We start from the raw sequence: 22,892 nt of genomic DNA on the forward strand, positions 1-22,892 counted from the left end.
TGGCTCCGTAGGTGGTGGTTCTGCCTCACTCCTGGCTCATGGGCAGTGGCCCTGACCCTGGCTTGGTGAGTGGCACCTTCCTCCCCGTTCCCAGCCCAGCAAGCGGTGGTCCTGCTCCCGGCTCAGCAGGAGGCAGCTCCCCTCCGCTTGGGCTGGTAAGCTCCTCTCTGCATGGAGGAGCTCACTGGCTCCCTTTGTGCCAGTGGGCTGGGAAAGCCACCACGACTCTTTGCCCCGACACGAGCATGGTCCCCACTGAAGAGCAATTCCCGCCACAAACCTGGGGACCCCCAATCTAGCATCTCCCAATGCTCTTAAGTCCCTGCAAGTCCTTCAGTTTCACATGTCCCACTGGCCACAGGGTCCCCGCTTTCCGCTGCCATGCATCCCACTAGCCATGGGGTCCCCGCTTTCCTCTCCCACACATCCTGCCATTTACTTCTAACCATCCAATATTCTGAAGCTTAAACAGACTAGTACAGGTCCTGTGTATTACTTGTCTGAAGCTGACATTTGTACACCCGGATTATGGATTAACACTCTGGCCAAAATAGTTATGAGGATGGTCCTCACCTTCCCTTTCTTCTTTCTTGTTATTCAGTCTCCAGGTGTCCTCGGGATTTTGAGCTGGATTACCAGTAGTCCTGGGAGAGTCCAGTTGAGCCACTGAACTTGTTGTGGGGCACGCCTCCCTTTGGAAAATTGCTAGGGTCGTGGAGGTAATGTGTATATCCTGGAATGAACCCCATTTGTGAGAAATGATGCTCACTTTTAAAAATTTAAAAGGTTTATTAAGACCTTATCAAAATACAACAGAAGACTAAATAAGGAAAAATACAGCGCCAGGAGCAAAGGATTCAACCACCATGTGCTCGACTACAAAATGGATGCTCCACCTTTTATACCTCTATCCCCTCCCAAAGTCTTGTTAATCGGCTCCTTCCTTGTTGTCCAGTGGTGGAGATCACTTTCTTGCATCTTGATTGGAGGTCAGGTGTTGCCATAGTAACAAGCCAAGCCTCCCAAATGGCCGAGTACTAAGGCCATCCCGTGATAACAATGCAAAGGGGAGGAGAAACATAACTATACATCTACAAAACTTCTCTCAATATACACTTAATATTCACCCCTTAATTGTGAGAGTCAACCATCGCATTATTCATTTATAACATTGGGAATCACAGAAAGGGATAAAACAACAAAGTAAATCTTTGATAGTAAAAAAAAAAAAAAAAAAAGACTTTTAAATAGTATTAATACGCTTACTAGTACACTCAGATATTGAGAGAAATCAAAGACAATGTAGGTTGCCCCTATTTTTGTAAAGCATTACTGATTTGTAATATTCACACCACAAACTGCAATATTATTTTATCTGGGAAGACAAATCACAGAACAATAGGCTTCTGAGAATATGCTGAGAGGACCATAACCATCTCATCTATGGTGGCTTCTATAATTGCAAATGTAAAAAGCAATCATAAGTTTCAGTTAGAGGGTGTCACAGTGGGAAGTAGTCTTTGGGAGCGCCGCGACCTTCCTCAAAAGAAGTGTCCTAAAAAGATCACGCTCTCGGATGCACAAGCACAACCCACAGATCCACTCTTGGGCGATGCATAGGCAAGAGACAAGAGCCTTGTATGGTGATGCACAGAGAACAAGCCTTTATTGTGAGCAGGGGCACTCTGTGAAGGGTGCCAGGGACAAGAGCTCCAGAGAGTCAGAGGGAAAGTGGGGGTTTATACAGGAATAGCGAAGGGCAGGGCAGAACACTGGAACAAATAGGGTGAGGGCACAGGGGTGGAGCAAAGGGGAAGGACCAATGGGGTACAAAGAATCAGCATAGGGAAGGAAAGCATTCTGGGGGAATATTTTTTTGCTCACCACAACTACAGAGGTTATGGTTCCCCAAGGAAGTGCAGCAAACCTTTCCTTGGCCGGTTTTTCAGCTTCCACAAGAGGGGAGCAAATTGCTAAGTGTCACTTGCTGTGGGGTTCCCGTGGAGTTAAATGCTCTCAAGGATTTAATCATTCAGAAATGCTCATTGTTCTGTTAGCAATGCCAAACATGACTTGCTTGAAAAGAAATTGGCTTGGTTTACTGTAGGGTGGCTTTTTTATTTTTTGTAAGAAGCATGGTAGTATTGAGTGGTTTGCATATAGGATGGTGAGTTAAAACAGCTGCAGAAAGCCTGCACTTGCAGTACTTTACTAGTAAATAAACTACATAAACGTGAGGCCAAAAATATCTAAGAAGATTTTGTGCATGCAGTGTGGAAGAAAAAAGGAATAGATACTGAACTCTGATTCTACTAGGAATATTTGCATTATGTAGTAATTAGGTAAACAAAATGAGGTGTACAGAATCAAATGAAGCAGCAGATACCCTAAAGATTTCCCCTTTATTGACACAATCAGCAAACACAACAACTTATGTCAAAAGGAGAAGCCAGAATAGCACCATATTTGTTTGATATGGAGTGATGTCCGTGTATATTCACATCCTAATCACTGGAGCAATTACTGTTGTTCTCATGTCCATTTCATTTCCCTGGCTGAATATGCCTGGGATTTTGGACTGTGATTTCATAATTCACTTTGTTCTACCACTTGTATTCTGTGCCTGCTCCAGCAGATATCATCAATGCCTAATACTACTGTGCTATGCAGAACAAATAATTTGCATTTGAGAAGTTCTCTTTGGCTACTGGCTACTTAACTGTGTACTGCATCTGTAAAAACCAAAGTTAAAGATGCTTTGCAGAATTCAGACAATGAGCAATTGTTCACTATTTTAAGTCATATCTGCACCTGTTGCTGTGGCTATCAGCATGTACTTGTGTAGGGTTGATAATGTACAATCTCTCTTTTCCTATTTTGGATTAATATTTAGACAGTCTTTTTCTAAGTGCTGCAGGCTGACTCCAAAGGGAAGAAAAAAGTGTGTCTAGAGGACACTTGTATGGTAGTAACAGATTAGTTATACCTGCAGTGGTTCAAGTCGTAGCATAAATCCAAAAGGTTTTCCATTAAAATTTATGTTGTGCATTTGAAAACAAAATTCCTCCTGGAGCTGTCTGAAATAAATTTGGTCACTGTCCTGCATTACAGAAGAAGAGTGTCAGTGTGGGGCATAACCAAACTCTGCCTTACTACACCATTTTTGAGAAACTGTTAATGATGGCTGGTTTGTACCTGCCCAGTGCATATCCAACCCCTCAAGCTCCAAGCTGGGCGTTAAATAAGAGGCAAACTCTTTGAGGCAGGGAAGTGTTTCTTTGTCTTCAGAAATGACTCAGCCATGATGACTCTGGGGAAGCACCAGCATAGTGACATCCATCCTGAGGCGTCATCTCTGCTACTGAGCCATGGTGGTTCAACTGCACCGTCATAATGGGCAGCTCTCTAAAGACTTAGACCATTCAGAACTCTCAAAAATATCCTATGACTCACATGATTACATCATTCCATTGTAAAGTTCCCCACTCTGGGGGAGATACTGAACATTCCTACCTCAGCCTGATCATATATAATTGGGGGCTTTGGATGCTATCAGCACCACCACTGGATGGATCCAGAGAAAGACCAGGACTTCAACGGATCGCTGCTTTCAACTGCAACCATCACTTCAACAGGACTGTGACCACCAACCTGACCAACAGGGTGCCAGGTTTACTCTGACTTTGTGGGTTTAAGCCAGTTTCTGTGTATCACTGCATTTATTATAATCTCTCCATTAAGTTGTAACTCCAACCTGAAATCTCTCTCTAGGTAATTGTGTGGGGTTCATTTCTCCCTCTGGTTTACTTTCAAACCAGCACAGTAATTTATGCTGTACTAGTTTTCAGAGTACAGAAAAACTCCTTAATTGGGACTAATACAGAAGGTGTTAGCTCAGTAGGATCTGAGTCCTTAGCTTCCATAGGTACATCCAGAAATACTAATCCTAGTGCTTTCATCTGTTCCATATGTGAATTAAAAAAACAGGCAAATAGTATTATCCCCTGCAAAGAAAATGGAGAGCGCTGAAGTGAAACAACTTCAGAAGGAGACAGTGAGTCAGCATTGAAGTCTAGATAAAAAAATCAAGTTTGCCAACTCGGAGCCCTCCTCTCAGAGATGAGAACAAATGGAGAAATCGTCTCCATGAAAGCAGTAGCTGCAGCATTGTTCTGAAAGAATCTGAGGAAGTGTCTCTTATACAAGTAAAATACAGCTGACAAATGCAGTAATAACTTCTGTTTTGTTGGTGTGAATGAAACAAGCCTCAGCATCAGAAATTCAATGAACATGGGTAAATGGCAGGTATTATGTAGAGCCACTTGTTCATATTCAGAGATATCTGCAAAGTTGTAATTGTGTCCCAGCCACAGACTGCCTGTCCCTCTTCAGAAGTCACATACAAGTTCTGTTCTTTAATTCATTAGGTTATGAAGCAGGCAGAGGTGGTTTATTACCTACTGTAGAGTAGTATGAGCATCTGTGGTTAAGGTCCATTTGCTTCATGAGTATTTAATGAGAAATGAAATGGCTGAACAATGTTTGCGTATACATAATATATTAAAATGACAAGGGTGTAAAATAATATTAGACACGATTTGTGAAAAAAAATTACACAGGCAGAGCAAAGAAGTAGCCAAAAAAAAAAAGCAAAACCATGACATGCATGTTTTCTCATCACTGGAAAGTTAGCAAATTAATATTGAATAAAAAAGCTCAGGAGTTAAAGGCAAAGTCACATATGGAATTGTTTGCATTGTATTAAATTTAAATGTAAGCCCTATCATTTTGTGATCCAACCTGGGCTGCCTTCTTCTCCAGGAAGATATTTCCATTGTTGGCTCTGCTGTGAGGCAGTAGTGGGCTTTGTTGCACTTTAGCTATGACAGCTTCTGAGGTCTGGTAAGAATATATTTCTATACTAAAATGACAAGTAGAGAAAAAATGGAAAAAATGTATTGGACCTTCTGTACAGATCCTGAAAAAGAGTGGAAAATAGGACAGTCTTTGTTCTTTTCTCTATCAGCAGGTCACCTCCAAATTTTGTAGACCTTACGAACAGCTTTCAAAAGTATATTCACCTCTGAACTTTCAGTGGGTAACTTAATGAAATATTAAGCAAACATTGTCACTGGATTTTGGGTATTTCCACTGGTGTTTAGTCGCTGTAAATGGAAATACCTATTTCATAGAGGTCTCCTGGTCCCTTTGACTTTTCCCCATCTTTTCACTGGGGTCTTTCCTGCTTTCCTGCTTTCCCTTTCCATGGGTCTGCCCCACTCCTAGCCATAGGCACTCCAGCCTTCCTGCACTCCCATTGTGACAAAAAAAGCAGGCTTGGCTGATCCAGAGAAGCAGCAGTTGAAATAGTCTTTGATTTTAGAAGTAGGAAGAAGTGATTACAGAGAGGTACCAAGCCAACTTATAATAAAAGAGCTACATGAATCTATTTTAGTTTTCCATCCATCATTTTTTTTTTCTTTTTTTCCTTTTTTCCCCCCAGAAACATGCAAAGAGCTTCCTCCTGACTGCCTCCATTGTTTCAGGGAAGAATTGTTTTTGAATGACCTCTATAAGCTTTAACAGGATGTTACTTATTTGCAGCCATGGAGTTGCTTTTCCAATGTCTGAATTTAGAAGCCAACTGGTTAGAAAATTTGCACAGCAAATCCTTTGTAACCCCTCAAAGCCATGTGATCATTATTCTAAAAAGTAGAAACTGTGTTAAATTATTACAGCTAAGCCTGCCATTGATACTGTTTAACTAATTTCAATGTACAGTTGTGTCACTGGTGTGTTTCAGAAGCTCAGCTGTTATCTGCTTGTCAGAGATCTGTTAAATTCATCGTGTGACTCAATAAATTCCCCAAAAGCCTCCATACATTGCCAGTTCATAAGCTTGTATGAGAAGATTTATGTTTGTATGGGAACAGTCTTCTAACTCTAAGGCCTGGCTGTAGGGGTGAAATCACTACAGTCCCTCACTGCATGTTGCGACCCACCTGGCAGGCGACCTGGGTTCCCCTCACCTGCTAAGCATCCTTCCACCTTTGGACATAACTTTGTCCAAGAATCTCAGTGGATTGCAGTTCTGACTTCGAGGGAAGATGAGTGTGAGTGGCAGTGAGCACAACACTGGGCTTCTCTAGTGAGCCATACACCAAGGGCGTGTCATAGAATCAGATCACAGATTCAGTTAGGTTGGAAAAGAACTCTAAGATCATCAAGTCCAAGCAATAACCCAGCACTGCCAAGTCCATCACTGAACTATGTCCCTAAAGTGCCACAAAGTGCCATACACCTTTTAAAAACTTCCAGGGTTCATGAGTGAATCAGTTCCCTGAGCAGCTTGATCCAACCTAGATCTCCCCTGTTGCAATTTCAGGTCATTTCCACTTATCCTATCACTTATGATGGGGGGAAGAGAGTGACCCCGACCTCTCTGCAACCTCCCGTTAGGTAGTTATAGAAGGTGAGAAAATCTCCTCTGAGTCTCCTGTTTTTCCAGGCTGAACACCTCAGGTTCCTTCAGCTGCTCCTCATCAGACTCATGCTCCAGATTTCCATCACCGTCCCCTCACACAGCCTGGCTGCAGGTCCCCATTACAGGGTGTATCTATCCGCTGCTGTTTGGGAGCCTTAGTGGGAGCAGAAATCCTGCCATGCAGTTTGCACATCAGTGGCAGAATGGGTCAGGCTCTGTCACACTGAATTTTGGCTATAATAGCACCTGTTTCAACATGAAGCTCCTAATACTCACTTTCAAGTTCTTACAAGTTTACAATACCAATTATAACAGAAGGTGAGATGGTGAGATTATGTTGGCGTCCTGATTTGGTGGTATTTGACAGAATCCTACATTTTAATTTGATTTCTTCCTTGTTCATCTGCCAAAAGGCGCAGCTCTTCTGATGTTCCTGCATATATTTGTTATCAATGGTGTGTCATGTGTGAGGCGACTGTGCTGACTCATCACCTCCACCTCGACGGGAACAGGAGATCCCGGGCTGGCGTGCAACCTCGCTAAGAAAGGCAGAATGTGCTAAACAACCTTTAAACCACACAACACGTTTAGATTGGGCTGGTTTTGTGAGCACCTTGCCAAGATGGGGGGGGTCGCATTACTGAACGCAGCGCCTCAGCGAGGGGCGACCGCGCATGGAGGCGTCCCGCTCCCTTGCGGACGCGGGCGGCGGACAGGCAGTACGCTGCCTTCGAGGGAGGTGATCCCGAGCGGTAGAGGAGGGAACGGGAGCTGCTCCTGAGAGCCACCGAGGGCAGGGTAGAGGCCGAGGCAGGGCCGCACCGCCCAGGCGCCGCCGCCAGGGGTCCCCGCAGGCCGGGCGGCCGCACCGCCCGCTCGGGGGCGGGCCGGGCCATCAGCTGACCGGCCCCGCCGCGCCGCTGCCGGAGCCGCCGCACATCAGTCGTTTTCCTCGGCAGCGGCACGGCCTCGAGGATTTATAGCTGGACCCCGTGGCGTCTCGCCGGACGGCATCCCTCCTTCCCCCCCGCTCCCAGCCGCCGCGATGCTGCCCCACTTAGCCGTCCTGCTGCTGGCCGCCGGCGCCGCCCGGGCTCTAGAGGTAAGCGGGGCAGGAAGCAGCGGGCGGGGGCTTCCCCGCCACCCTCGACCGCTTCTCCGAAGCTTTGTCTGTCCGCAGCCGCCCCCGCGGCGTGGGCTTGGCCGCGGCAGGGCAGGCGAGGGTTGCTTTCCTGGGGGTGTTGCATCCCTATCTGCCGCCGCTCTCCCTTCGTCGAACAATGGGAGCGGCGAGCCGGGGGCTGGCGGAGGCGTCGGGGAGGGAGCGGGGCTGGGAACTCCCGGGGCTGGCGCGTGTCCGGCTGCCGGGGCGCTGCCCCGCACGCCAGGGGCGCCGGTCTGCCTTGGGGCTGGCTCCGCCGGGGGCTCGGGAAGGGAAACTTCCCCCGCGAGCAGGCACGCCGCAGGCGGCTGGCCCCATGGCGCACCCCGGTGGGGCGGGGGCTAGGGGCGAGCAGCCGGGCTGCGAGCGGGGGACGCGAGGGCGTCTCCCCGGGAGGGAAGCGAAATCGGGCTGCGGAGCCGGTGGTATCCCCCCGTGGCGGGGGGACCGGGCCGCGAGCGGCGCAGGTGTGCGGGCCGGCGGCCAGGGCTCCCCGGCGGCTGGCGCAGTGGCCCCGCGGGAAGGCGGTGCCCGGGGGGCGGTGGTCGGGGCCGGCCCGAGCCCCCCCGCGGGCCGGAGGCGCGGGAAGATGGCGCCTCTGCAGTGCAGCAGAGAGGAGGCGCCGGCAGCCCGCGCCCCTCCGCCCCTGCCCGCCCTCTTTCCTTCCTTCCCCAGGGTGGCTCCGCCCGCCCCGGCCGGGCCGCACCTCCGCGGGTCGCTCCCTGTGGGCCGGGCGGGGGCTGGGGGTCCCCCGTGCCCGCCCGTCCGGGGGTGTGCGCGCACCGCAGTCGCTGCGGGGTGGGCTGGCAGAAAGCTTGGGTCCCAGAGGAGGAGTTAGCACGGCTGGGTGCCGGCTCTTCCTTCCCCCGCCCTCCCCTCCGCCCCTCCCCGACCAGATCTCAAAAAAGAAGGTGTGGGAGGGGTGAGTCACCTCGAGGTCTCCTTCGCTCCTTGCGGCCTGAAGATTTCGGCTTCTGCCCTCCTGCTGTGTCAATTCCCCCTTCTCCTGGGGGGAGTCAAGGACTGGGTGGGGGTGAGGTATTTAGCCTGATGGTAGGGACGGATGCTCGCGGTCCCCACCCCCCTTCCCCAGGGCATGGGGATGCAGGTGCCCTTCCCGGGAGGGACCCCAGTATGCCATGAATAACAGGAGACAGCTTCACACCAGCCCTCCGTCCCTGCAGCCAAGGCTGCCAGCCACCCGCTCTTGCTTTGAGGCATGATCTTGGCAGCATTGAGCAGGATGTATCAATTTGAGCAGTTCTGCAGATGCTCAGATGTTTGAAGCTTCCAGTTATAGCACTCGTTGGAGTTCAGTAGCTTCTTTCAGCCGTTTCTTGTCTGAATGTAACAGAAGGAAATGTCTGCCTTGGATGTGTAGCTAAAGTAAAAAATGAGATTTTATGATTGACTCATGCGTCAAGATAGAGCATGGAAGGATGGACTTTTCTGTTGGCTCTTTGTAGCCCTGGCCTTAATGATAGATGTGTAGGTGTTGCCACTGCGAAGGTGCTGGAAGAAAGGAGGCTTGAATTTTGTACCAGAGCTGTTCAGGAGGACAGAACGTGTATGCTCAGAGACTTCTGCAATGGTGTCTGCCTTAGTGATGGCCAGAATTTTGAAAGACATTCTCTGTCTGGAAACATTTACTGAAATGGGCAGTGATGTTTCTGCAGAAGCTTTCTGTCTTCTGTCATTCCATGTGAATGTTTGAGGCTTGACATTTATTGCTTTTCTTTATGTTTGATGGTGAAGTAGGTTTTAACATCTGGTGATCTTGTGATAAGGTATTTGTCAGTCTTGATTCTGTAAGATTGATGTTTTGAGCAAGCCAGTTTTTATAATGGTAAATACTTCATAAAGAAATGCTGTGTGTGCATTTTTTGCTCTTGAACTGTCTTTTTATGCTAAAGGGTGAAATTTTTATGTTTGAATTAGATTTTCTGTAGATCTGTTCCCTGAAATGAAGATTTTCTCCGGCTATTTTAACAAATACTTTCTGGAAAGCAGCAAAGAATCTGTACTTTGCTTTGCAGCGTACTTTTTCTTTGGGAAATGGTAGGAGGAAGAGAAAAAAGCAGGACCAAAACAAATTCTGTCTATTTTACACATGAAGAATTCCTTTCGAAAATTACAGGTAGATTAATAATGATTTAGCATCTTAAAAGGAAATATTCTGTAGTGGTGGCCTGGTGATGCCATGGTTGCTTAGCATATTACTTTCTGACCCTCGTGTGAATCATACTCATAGGCTGAGAGTCGTCGTGGTTTGTGATACTGCCATATTCTGCAGTAGCTATTTTTGCATTTAATCTTTTTCAGTAATTGTCTGATTTTAGTAGATAAATGTGACAGGCAGTAACTGTCCTCATGAATTTGTGTGAATGATCCTGGTTTATAAATAATTTCCTCTCATTAGCACACTGAGGTTTCTGCTGTGCCTGTTTTACTCCCTGCTCTCACTGCCTGTTTCTAAGAAAGACTCCTTTACCAGCTGACTGAAACGAAATTGTTGAGATATCAGTATCTCATAAACTGGCCTTCAGAAAAAAAAGACAAAAAGGATGTTTCTTGACTGTTTTTCTTTAAACTGGGTAATGTATGTAGGTTCCTATGTTTGTTATTTTGGCTTTTTTTTTTGTTTGTTTGTTTTTTTAGGAGAAGACTCCAAATACTTGTTTCTTTATTGTTTAGTTTTCTAGTAGATCTTTCAAGAAATGACACTGAAATGTGGGAGGGGGAGCAACACCATTACTTTGCTTCTATTACAGACTTTCAGTTCCTCTTTCTGTTGATTCTGTTCCCCTATTTCCCTGGCAAAGGTTTGCATTTGTTGCAGGAACCCTTTTGCACTTTTATTTAAGATGCTGACATGGGGTGGGTGTCTGAGTGGGTACATCTGGGATCATCAGGATTCTTGGCACTCAGGTGAACAAATGAGCGAGTAAAGAAAGGAAGCTTCTCGCTTGCGTTCTCATTTTATCTTTTGTTTGATTAATTAATCATTTGTCTTTTGTTTGATTGATTAATGATTAACAGACAATTTTGAGACTTGCATGATCTTCAGATGCCTTTTCTGTGGAAAAAAAATCAACTGCTGTGCTTCTTCACGAAACATGTATGAAAACCTGAGGAAGCTGACAAGATCTTCATGCTTTTAAATTTTAATTTTTTTTCCCCATGAGCTGTTTGTGTGACAGATGTAAGCCATCTCCCTTACTCATTTTTAATTGATCAGTGCTGAATTATAGGGCAAACCCACAAGAGGCATAGATCTCCTTTGGTTCTTCATGACTTGTGCTTTGCATATGTTCAGTAAACTGTGAAGGATAATAAGAAAGTTTCATTTATAAGTTTTGTGAAGAAAAGGTATGACAATTTCTTTTAATTAGTAGTTCTTTTCCAAAACAAAGCATAGCAAAATAGCTGAAGAGTATAGTAACTTCTCTAATTGCTTGAAAAATTGACAGCTGTTTCTCTGAGTAGAATAATTATTTTTAGTGACTCACTAAAATAATTAACACAAGCTGTTGGGTGTGGAGGCTTGGTCAAGAAATTGGTGGATATCATCACCTGAAGGAGGTCTCTGGTTTGACCCTTTGCCCAAAGACCAGAGCAAAGACCAGGCTGCACGGGGCTTTCTGCAGTTGAGTCTTGAAAATGGAACTCTAAGGACAGAGCCTGTGCCACCTCTCTGGGTAGCCTGCCCCATCCACTGTTTGGTTGATTCATGTGTGTTGGAATTCCCAGGCTTAACTGACATCCTTAGTCCTGAATACTCTGAATGATGTAATTTTGACATCTTCCAAAAAAAGTATGCAATAACCAGAAGTTGAAAAATACATGTTTTGCTTTAATAAATAAAAATTATATTTGACAAATGTCCATGTATATGTATTTACATGTATGCATACATGTTGGGATATTAGGGGACACAAGACAGACGATGGACTTTGGACCTGGTTAACATAAGAAATTTGATAACAGGATGTCTTGGCAAAAGCAAACGGAACTTTGAAAATTAGACCTAGATTACAAGAAGATTCAATCAGAAAGGTTTACTGGAAAAAGAAAATCCCATTAAACTGTGCAAGCAAGAGATGTTGTGATATGCGTAAGTTTGTGTATGTGATTTTAACCTAATCATTGTAGTACACGTTACTGGTCTCCCTGAAATAGTATGTAAGTGTTTGTATCCCTCAATAAAATTGTATTCTGATCACCGAATCAGTGTCTCTGTCTCTTTCCATCACTGATAATTGGTGCCTCCGTGTGAGGAAATGAACCGGCCTGACTGGCGGCAGTCAGCGAGCCCCTGGAACTGATTGTGATGGTGAGAGAACCGTGTATGGCCCCACAATCCCTGTCTGCTGCGACTGACAGGTGAGCCAGGGGAGCTAGAAAGGAACTAAAAATGGCAAAGGAAATGTCCAGAGAGAGAGAGGTCTGTGAAACTGTTGCTGTTGAGTAAGAAACTGCACGTACTCACCGGAAGACAGCAGCAACTTTACTATGAACATTCTCTCTTTTTATAGACTGTTCCAATACAGACAGACCAGATTGGTCAATCAATCAGTACATTTCACCTGATTGGCTAATTAACAAAAACACCTTTCTTATAAACAAGCTTTGAGAAAAACCAGGAAAAGAGAGTAGGAAAACACCATCTGCAGGTTGTTTATAATAACAAGCTCTCATCTATAATAACAAACTATCATCATATCTCTACAACTCCCTGAAGTCTCACAAGCTGACTGTGAGAAAACTTACCTGGTTTTCTTGCTCTCTGACCAGGCTGTCATATCCACATTAAACCATGCTCACCCTTCCTAAAGGCAAAGCATGACTCCCCCCTCCTAAAGCAGGACCTTAAGTCACTTTTACTCCCGTCCTGGAGAATACTTTTTTAAGACGTTGAAAAAGCAAAAGCGGCTGGATGCTGCCAGCCCTCTACCCTGCTCTGTCTCTCCTCAAGCCATCAGCCTTGCCCCTGCCCATACAAAAGGAGGGGAAGGCATCCTTTCCCATGGCTGTTAGCAGTTTATATCGCTGACCACTGCTCTAGCAGTGAGGAGGGGGAGCCTTTCAATCCAGGACCGATACATTCAGGTTATGAGACTGATCCATTCCCTCCTGACCCTCACGAAAAATGGATGCAGCTAAAGAAAAAGGCCCTTAAGGAGGGGACCCCTAAACTTGCAGGAAAGCTCAGCATTTGAAAAAGGACTGTTTCGAAAAGGGGGAGGCCAAATCCAAAACTCCTGGTATTTGCCCTCTGTGCCGTAATCAGTGTCCGTCCAAGTATGATTTTGAAGGCTGTCCAATATTGGGAAATCAGAGCCAAAGTGCAAAGTGTGGCACCATGTGAAGGCACAGCTGCCCCAGCCGATGCCCCAGGCAGCCCTGGCTGGACCCTCACTGACCAGCCACCCTGTCACCAGCCAGCCACCCCAGCACAGGGATGGACCTGGCAACCTCCAGCACAGTGATGTAACTTCATTCATCTGTTCATTTGATTCCCACAGGAGTTTTCGGGCTACCTGGACAGTGTATGCATACTTTGTTTGTTTGTTCCCCCAGAGTTATTGACTCTGACTCATGGCATGGGCTCCCCAGTCGCCCTGTGTAGTGCCAGCCAGGAGCAATACAGCCCAATTTATAGCCTTTCCTGCAGCACCCCTGACTGCACCCCCATAGCAGAACAGAGGGAGGGGGGTTTTGGTTCCACAGCGATCCTGCAGATTTTGTGGACACAACTGTATTACATCTGAGCGTTGAACATGCAATTGCAAAGTGACTCTGAAGGGCAGAGATGCTCCTAGCAGGACTCATTGATACAGGAGCCGATGTGACTGTTGCCTCAAGAAGCCAAATGCCCAAGGATTGGCCATTAATGACTTGGGGACTCTCCAGCATGGCTGGAAGGAGCTAAAGCCTGCAAAGCCAACACTCAGTGCCAATAGCAGGGCCTGATGGGCGGATCGCCACAGTTAAACTTTTTGTGCTGTCTGTGCCCCTGGTTTTGTGGGGGAGGGATGTGTTAACACAGTGGGGAATTTTTATGCATCGATATTTTGTGCAGGAGTCATTTGGGACACTCCCACAATGGTCCCTGGCTGAAGTGCTCCAGGTGCTTTCAAGCGTTGGAAGGAGCAGCAGCTACCAAAGGGTCACTTGATACAGATCTAAAGCCCTGAGGGACGCCTAGCCCTGGTCAAACGGGTTATACTTTCCAGTTACTTGCATTTTATTAACAGTGTATTTTTTGTGAATTTTTCGGTACAGCTATTTAGTACTATAAAACGAAATATTTTTTTTGTTTTAGCCTTCAATGTTTATATCTCATTAGTCTTACTAAGCCAAACTTAAATCTATCCTACAACCAATCTTTAAAGCTGTTGCAGGGGGTGTGCCCCCCCGCCCCACCTGGCACCAGCCAGTGTTGAGATTTACCTTCTAATTTTAGTAACTTGTGATTTGTGATTTTTAACAGGATTGATACTAGAACAATTCAAAGGTGTTGGTATAGAGGGGGTGTCTTTTTACATATTAGTAACATAGCAAAACTACATAATTCACTAAGAGGAATTAGATAGTTTTAAATTCAAGATTCTTTAGCTCTTTAGCTCATATTCAAGACAAACCTTGAACTTTATCTGTAATGATTTTTTGAGACTTAACTCCGCTGTCAGCTTTATTAAGTGCTTGATTTTTATTCCATAGTTTTAACAAGGTAATTTTATTGTAAAGATTTCAGTACATTTGTTTACTTGTATGTTGTTTATTTTTATGTTTAACTGTTATATGAAAAATTTTCAGTAACCTTTTTGTAATAATAGTTTAAATAAGTTAATTCGTGTTAAGATTTGAGTTTTGTTTAGTCTCAGTGATGTTAAGTTCTTTTAGAGATTCTTTATTAAGGTTAAGTTCTAGTGAAGTTGATTTAAAGCTCTGTTGAATTATATGTGTTTGAATAACAACATATAATTTCTTTGATATACAAGTGAATGACATAAAGTCTGAATGAATTTTTGTCAAAATTTGCTAATTTAAATTACAAGATAATGCTATTTTGTTTTTTGCTATTTTATTTTTTAGAAGGAATACCGATGAATGAGAAACAATTCCATATTATGACCATTATTAGTTATGAGTTATTTAATGCTTTCTTTTTTACTTTTTTACTTTAATGTCATATATGCTTAAATGTCTAGGAAAATGTAACCTCAATTTCTTAAGACAGTTTCTACTGATATATTAGTAACCCTAATTATGTTGTTAATCTCATGATGTGAATTCACTGGCTTTTTATAACAAGCATTACTTTATTCATTTGCTGTTTGTCTATGGTACCACTGATGAACCATAAATGAGAAAGCCAGCTACTTTACAAAACTTCACTTATTGTTGTATAGCTATTTATAAGACATATACTATTTTTCTAATTACTATTACCAATATATTTAAGAAACCAAGAGGTTTCTTAAATATATTAAAAAGACTCTTCCAGTTAAAAGCCTGGACCCTGGCCACGTCCTGGCCTTAACTAGTAGAGAAAATTTTCTGCACCAAAATTATATTCAAGTAATTTTGAATTACCAAATTTGGACCTGTAATAGCTAAACCTCCTTTTAAGGTGAACTTGGAAATCTTACCTGGGAATGATTTTCCATGTTCTCACTTTAAAAAATAAAGCTTGTCAATTACTACAGACTCTTAAGTAATGGTACAATATTTAAGAAATTTATTTAAATTGTTTTAAAGCACCATTTTATTTTTCACATGCTAGTAATTGTATCTATTATTTATTTTTACTTAGTATAAGTTTATTGTATTATTACATATTGTTATGCTTTTATGTTACCTTCATGTTTATAATGAGAAACACATGTTATTAAAAAAATATTAGGGGGGAATATATCTCCTCCAGAACTTTACACTAATGCACAAAAAATTAGGGGGAATATAGCTCCTCCATAATTTTACACTAATATTTACACTAAAAAATTTTTGAAAGCAAACCATATCAAATTGGATCCCTTACCCTCCTGAAACACCCTTGGTGGAACCCCAAGAATTAGAATTCCTGGGTTCTGTAAAATTGGATTTTTGTGTTAATTTTAAATATATGGGAAGGAATCAGTCTAAAAATATTTCTTCCTATCATCCTCTGTATGAGAATCAAACCTTTTGGTACAATTACACTTCTGGCAGCTTTTCTAAATGCAGTAGCATGGCTGCCATCAGGAATGTTTTTAGTTTATAAAGATCAAACCTGAGCCTTTTAGTGGCTGGAGTTTTTAATTAAAAGATTCTTTTTAGGATATGTATGTATGTATGTGATAATTTTGATAATAATTGTATTAATCATGATTCCTTTCAGTATGTGCAGATGTTAATTAATAAGATCATTAAAAGAGTATTTTTGGTTGAAAGGAAAGGGGGAGATGTTGGGATATTAGGGGACACAAGACAGACAATGGACTTCAGACCTGGTTAACCAGAGATTTGATTACAGGATGCCTTGGCAAAAACAAATGGAATTTTGAAAATTAGACCTAGATTGCAAGAAGATTCAATCAGAAAGGTTTACTGGAAAAAGAAAATCCCATTAAACTGTGCAAGCAAGAGATGTTGTGATATGCATAAGTTTGTGTATGTGATTTTAACCTAATCATTGTAGTACACACTACTGGTCTCCCTGAAATAGTATATAAGCATTTGTGTCCCACAATAAAATCAGATTCTGATCACCAAATCAGTGTCCCTGACTCTCTCCATTGCCGACACATACACATAATGCATTATAACACCTTACCTATCAAGATAATGTGTGCAAATATATGTAACCCTGAACATATTTGCATATATAATGTGTTACATTTAACATTATTATATGTATACATATGTATCTTATTATTGCATAGAGTGTATTAAATCAGCAGACCTTTACATACCTCCTTACATCAAGGCAATGAAGAGATTAGGACTGCTGATGATAAAAAGGTAATTGGGTTTATATATCATAATAGGTTCATTGAAGTTGTTAGGTGAGATGTCTGGTGTGGTTTTAACACGTAAGTCTTGAGCTGTGTTTTATTGGATTTACATTCCAGGGACTTTGAAAAAATTCCAGTGGTATAAGAAGATTATAAGTAAAGCAAATTGAAAAAATACCGAACGAGGACTTTATGTAAGCTTGGCTAGCTCTTAGAACGTGCTCTTGTGATGAGAGTTTACAACAGTTGCTGCCAGGCTGAGGAATGCCAGGAGCAATGTTGATAGCAGGCTTGAGCCTGGAATAATTTAGAGTCAAAGGACTCTTAATAGCGGTTAAACTTTCACTCAGACCTGTTTTTTGCTTAAAGCTGAATGCAGTCTGATGAGTCCTCATTCTCTCAACCTGATCTGGAGTCTGCCTGCCATCCCTTAACTCTCCTTCAGCCTATAGCTGAGGTTTTGAAAACAATTTTTCTGTCCGCTTAGGAGATAACGAGCTGGCTGAGAATATCAGCCAGAAATGACTGTGCGTCTTTGGGTCTTAAGCCCTAAATAAGTCACTTTTCTGCCCTTGATTTTAATGTGATATTGGTTCTGAAACCTAGGGATCTTTTTCTTCATTTGGACCAAAAAATTGTTAGAGAGCTACCTGATTATTAAATCTTAATGTAGATTCCAAAGTGCTCCAGATGCTCCAGTCACCAAAATATTTGTCTTTCCATGTGAGAATTTACTCACAGAACAAAAGAGAAACAAAACAGATGTGGATGATGGCTTCTCTTAAAGGAGATCAATTTGAATTACAGCAAATTAGTATCTGTATCTATATATATGAATGCCACACCCCAAGCTCCTTGCTGTTGGGAGGATACAGGATTGTTTTGATTCTGCCCTTTCTAGCAAAACAATGATTCAAGTAATTACAAACCAAAAATTGCATGTGATGGAAACTGGGGTAAGGGCCAGTACACTCTAAGGTTGTAATCAGTGCAGTAGCTTGCAAAACATGTTTTCCAGGTGACAGGCACATGTTGGAGTGTGAACGTAAAGATGTTCAAATACGTCATGTTTTTTAGGAGGGTGGAAAACTTTACACCAGCTACTGAGAGTAAGGACACTGCTGTTATGTGTTTGTGTGCTGCAGGTTTCTTGCCCTGCCTTGATTAACAGGAACAGGGCTGAGCAGTAGGTGTGGATGTTGCTGGTTTCTTTACTGCAGCTCCCAGTGGAACAACTTTGTGAGTGCTCTGACTTGTACATCTGTGGGGCATGACTTCTGGCTTTGTTTTCTTGATAGTCCTCCCAGCAAGTTCAGGAGAGCTTCATCCTGTCTTGGGGATTGAATATTAAATGCTAAGTAAGTACACATTGAGGCTTTCCAAAAGAAGTAAAGCTTCTGTCCAAGCGATGGCATTCCATGCATTAAAGCATCTTATGTATCAAGATAATATATGCAAATATATTTAACCCCTGAACATATTTGCATATTTACTGTGTTACATTTAACATTACTGTATGTATACATCTGTATATCATTCAGTGTAACTACCATGGGACAGCCAAGCTTTAAACAGAGGAGCACATGAGCCAGGGTGCTTTGTGGTTTTGCAGTCCAGCTGTTCTTTCCAGACAGTAGTTTACCACTGTCTGCAAAGAGCTGCTTCTGCAGTGGCCACCACTCTGTAAATGCTCTGTGACCCCTCTCTAGGCTGGTTTTACAGTTTGTGCTGCTCTGAAAGGAATGAGCTGGACATTTTTTGGTAGGTGGTAATCTTCTGGCAAATATTTCAGAGTTGGAAATTGGCCACCAGCAGTCGGGCTGGTTCATCTAAAGAGCAGGCAGCTTCTTTGGGGAAGAGAGCAGCCTCCAAAACCACATTTATGGAAGTTTGTGCAATAATGTTTAATTAAGGTGTTGGCTCCTTTGCCTCCCTCTGGTGACTTGCAGCAGGGTATAAAAGTTTTTACACATATCACCCCTCTTGAGTGTCTGGTTGTTAAAACTTAGTGTCAAGTCACTGCAAAAAGGCAGAAATCTCCAAGGAAGTATATTCAGGGATGGATGACTTCACTCAGTTCCCACTGACCCATTTGTAGCTAATCCAGATAGGAATTCTCTGTTCTTCATCTTGTTCTCATAATTCCCTAGAGCAGAGTTTACCTATTCAAGCACAGCAGGTAACATATGACAGGAATGGGGCAAAACTGGTTTTGCCTGTTAGTAAAAACATTTAACAGCTTTTCAGAGCAGGCTACCACAGTGATCCAGTGCGACGATTTGTGTGATTTACAAAATCATTTTGGATTACAATTAAGCAAAGAAAGCACATGTTTAATAGGTGTTCAAGATGGGGGGAGGTTGGGAAATTTCCTATATTTTTGTGGAACTGTATTAATACTGGACTTCAAGGTTTCTGAAACTATGAAACAGCAATACAGCTTAAATTTGGGTAATACAGTTAATTGATTCCAGTAGAGTATACTGTTAATTTGTGGTGAAAGTGAAAATTGCCACCTCATCCACCTCCAGCAGTCAGAATTAGTGTCCAATGGACACACACATTAAAAAACATAGAGATGGGGCAGGATTCTGGAGTTGTTTCCAATCTCCGTGTCATACTGTTGCATTGTCTTTGTGCCTGCAGCAAACCTTCTCTTACCTTATCAGCACAACTTTAAAGTAGAGATTGCTTGTTCTGAAGATTTAACCCTGTAAAATTGATTTTTCTCTAAGTTATGGTCTCTGGAGAGGGGAGAGGGTTTTTTTTCCCCCTGTGCTTTGTAGGTATCTTGCTTTAATAAACAGTTCTACTTTTTTTCCACTTTCATCCCCTGATGTCCATTTCTCTCATTGTCAGAAGAAAAGGGAGTTATTAATGCCCTTTCTCCTTAGAGGAAATGCTCATTCCAGGGCGTTTTCTCCTGAAATTTGTCTCCAAAACTGAGGCACTAGCTATAATACAAATGCTAAACTGCATACAGAACTGCCACGGGCAGTGGCAAAAATACTGGAGGTCAAGGCTCAGGCTGTAAAAATTGGGACTGACGTAGATGTAGATTGCTTGTCTCATCTGAAGCATCCACTTTTATTTGAGTGAGGCTGGACATGCTTGAATAGCAGTGCATGCATAAATGCTTGTAAAATGTTTTAAGGAAATTGTATCTCTTAACTGATAAGACAAAGTTTTAGTTAATCTGTCACTTGGAAGAAAACTTTGAAGTAACAAAAAGCTGTTATGTACTCCTTTTATGAGCAGAGAGAGAAAATGTGACTCATAAAGTGCTGTTGAATTGTGGGGCTCAACAGCAGTGGATGGAAGCCTTGAGTTTTCTGTTGTTGCTGTAAAAGTGGTGTTTGACACTGAGTCTGATAATCAGTCAAGTGACTGCCTGCTTTTTAAGGGGGGATGTTGGGGCCTGGAGCCTGTGTTGAGAGTAAGCCATCATCTCTGAGAAGGGCGTAGGGAAGGGAGAGCTGGGGCAACAGTTGGTGTCTCTGATGGATAGAAGTAATTTAAAACAAAAAAAAAAATTAATTCCAACTCTGGAGGTTAAACCAGGTGAGAAGAGCAATCAGATTTATCAGAATGAAGACTCTGAAAAGTGCCTTATTTGCCTCCTCAAAGAAGAAATACCAGGCTAGGAAAGACATGCCAAGTATCCTATATCCTATCATTTTGCAGATGGAAACTGGAGACATGTTTTTGGCAGTAGAGGCTTGGGACAAGCTGAAAAGATAAACAGATTGTTTTGCCTTTGGATGTGAAGACTGCAGAGCTAATTTTCCAAGGAGATAAATGGAAGATGGCTTCATCATTGTGAACGGGAGAAATGTAATAATAACCTGTAATGTGGAAAAGGCTAGATCAAATTTCTCTGTTCTAATTATGGAGTTTGAATTCTCTTTGCACCAGCTACTCCCATACTCCCAATGCTTTAACCACACACCCTGAGGGGATTACACTAGTGTCTGGTCATGCCATATTTTGTAGACAATAAGACTGGTTGCAAATACAATAGAAATGATTTTGTTATTGATTTCAGGATATGAGATTTGCTGCTGTCAAAACATAATTAAGCTTTATACTTGATGGTTTTATTTTTAAGCCTGTTGTGAGCAAGTGTTTTCTTTGAAAAACTGGTTATTGTAGTTTGGGATTTTGCAGATAAAAATGCATTAACATTTGCAGAACTAATAAAGGAAACAGTTGGAAAGTGTTTCTTCTTGGTGTTGAATTGTGATGAAAAGTGAATGATAAGTTTTTTGAACCCTTTGAAAGATTTTGTTTCAGCAGGACTGGTAAAAATCTAAAGATCCTGGATGCTGATGAGTAGTGCTGAGCAAGTTTGCACTGTATCTGCTTACGGTTGTCTTTGCTCCATGCATTCAGCCCTGCTCCTTGGCTCTTCAAAACCGAAATTTTCAAGAAGGAAAGAAACAGTTTTTAAGAAATTGGTTCACATCAACAGACGAGGAGTATTTAATGCATTTTTGCATCTTCTCTGTTTTAGATGACTGAGTCTGCATAGAAAAAAACCCATGTGAGGAAGATCACTAAATAATGTGGTTAGGAGCAATAGCTCCTGTGTTCCTGTGACAGCTGAGGCTGGTGCACAAGGCCACAGGAGCCTTTGGGGAATACTGTGTTTAACCTGGAGCACAGGCTTTGTTTATCCATTGCTTACTGCTTTTTAATTCCAGAGAATAGTTCCAGAGAAAACTGCAAGTTAAATTTTGGTGTGATACCGTTGCCCTGGCTGCCACCAGATGCTCCTACTCTTTCCCTGGAATTGGGCTTCTGGCAAGGTATAAGCTTGTCCAGGGGGCTGAAAGAAAACTGAAGTAATTGGGTGTCAGCACCACTCCCATCAGAGTATCATTTGTTTTGTTTGTATTGTGCTTGTACAGAGTCTTAAGATTTGCTTGGAATTCTTGCCTTTATGTTGCCTTTTGCACAAGTGTGGGTGGGGAGACCTCCCAGGATTTCCATCCCCTTGCCAAGCTCTGTGGTTCTGGTGCTGCTCCCCTGAGATTCTCCTGCCTGTCTGGGCTGATGAGTTGCCAGGATCCATCACACCAGGTCCAGAGGGGCTTGTGAGTGTCTTCTACACCAGTGAAAAATCCTGTTCTCACTTATTGTGCAGTCAGTAAACTCACAAGTCTTGTGAGATTTTGTTTTCATTTCAGTGTTATCTTTTTTGGTGTTCAGCTTATTTTATCTTGCTCTAACAGTTTTAATTCTTATTTCAGGAGCAACAATAAGGTTCATTTAGAAAAAAAAAACCAAAACAACACCCATCAACTGTGGCAAGCACCACTCCCACCTCCACTTCTCACTCTAGCCATCTTTGAGAAACAGTGTCACTGGTTTTTGTGACTCTTGACTCTATTTTCTGTCACTCAGAGACTGCTTCTGCTCATGTCAGGAGTCAAGTTGCTGGTCTGTCTGATAGTAATCTTCAAGCGTAGGAAAATGAAAGATTTTACTTGCTGTTCTGTGGCAGGTGTTGTAAGAACCAGATTTGAATAGTTTTCCCAAGTTGATGGGAAGAGGCAATAAACAACTTACTGAGCATCTTTGGAAAGCTAGTGATTCTCTTGTAAGAATCAAGGGGAATAATAGAGAGGAAGCCTTACAATTACAAATGAATCTTTATCTGGTTTAGCATTTCCTAATTAAAAACCCTATAGATTTTGGGCATGTGTACCTTGCAGATTCGTCCTTTGGCTTTAATGAACACTATATGTCACAGGATGCCAAGTTTTCTTCCTAAGTCAGGTGGTACAGAAATCTAGAAGTTATATGCTTTTTTCTGAGTCAAAGTATTCAGAAAAGAAAGGGGGAGTATGTTGAGTCAACTGTTCCCATGACTTCAGTTACATATTGTTAATGGATATTATATACCAAGCCCTGGGATTGACTGACAGGGGCTTCTCCCAATCAGATCTCTTATGAAGCTGCAAGCATTTCACTGGCCAGATCCTAAGGGGATGTGGAGTTCAGACCAATGAGAATATCCAGACCAGGTCTTTCAAAATGCCCTTTGTAAGGGGGGGTTGTGAAAAATAAATCTTCCTGTTGCCACACGAACATCTGGGGATGAGTTGTGCTTTTGTCTCCTTGCCCCTCACTCACCTGCACCCTAACAGCATATCATAAAAAGCATGTAAAAATTCCACTGGAAAGTGTCTCAGTATTTTCAGACCTGTGCAGCCAAATCACTTAAAGGCATCTAAATTGGTAT

At 42.8% G+C, this 22,892-nt stretch overlaps 1 protein-coding gene and 1 long non-coding RNA gene across 5 annotated transcripts in view; one reads left to right on the plus strand and one right to left on the minus strand.

The window, feature by feature from the left end:
• Nucleotides 1–769: 769 nt before the first annotated feature.
• LOC135294917 (uncharacterized) lies at nucleotides 770–3,323 on the minus strand. The gene is made up of 2 exons (XR_010356899.1): nucleotides 3,196–3,323; nucleotides 770–3,100 (listed from the first exon to the last, which is right to left on the minus strand). It is a non-coding gene; the product is annotated as an uncharacterized LOC135294917 (long non-coding RNA).
• Nucleotides 3,324–7,372: 4,049 nt separating this feature from the next.
• APP (amyloid beta precursor protein) overlaps nucleotides 7,373–22,892 on the plus strand; it is a 183,243-nt gene continuing 167,723 nt past the window's right edge. For 2 of the 4 annotated variants that reach the window (XM_064410854.1, XM_064410852.1), the window contains exon 1: nucleotides 7,376–7,586. In XM_064410854.1, coding sequence (XP_064266924.1) covers nucleotides 7,530–7,586 — 57 coding nt within the window. In that variant the 5' untranslated portion in view covers nucleotides 7,376–7,529. Of the gene's footprint in view, nucleotides 7,587–22,892 lie in introns of all 4 variants that reach the window. The other 2 variants (XM_064410851.1, XM_064410853.1) reach the window with 2 other exon arrangements.

The sequence above is a fragment of the Passer domesticus genome, chromosome 2 (genome assembly GCF_036417665.1).
Source record: "Passer domesticus isolate bPasDom1 chromosome 2, bPasDom1.hap1, whole genome shotgun sequence".
NCBI lineage: Eukaryota > Metazoa > Chordata > Aves > Passeriformes > Passeridae > Passer > Passer domesticus.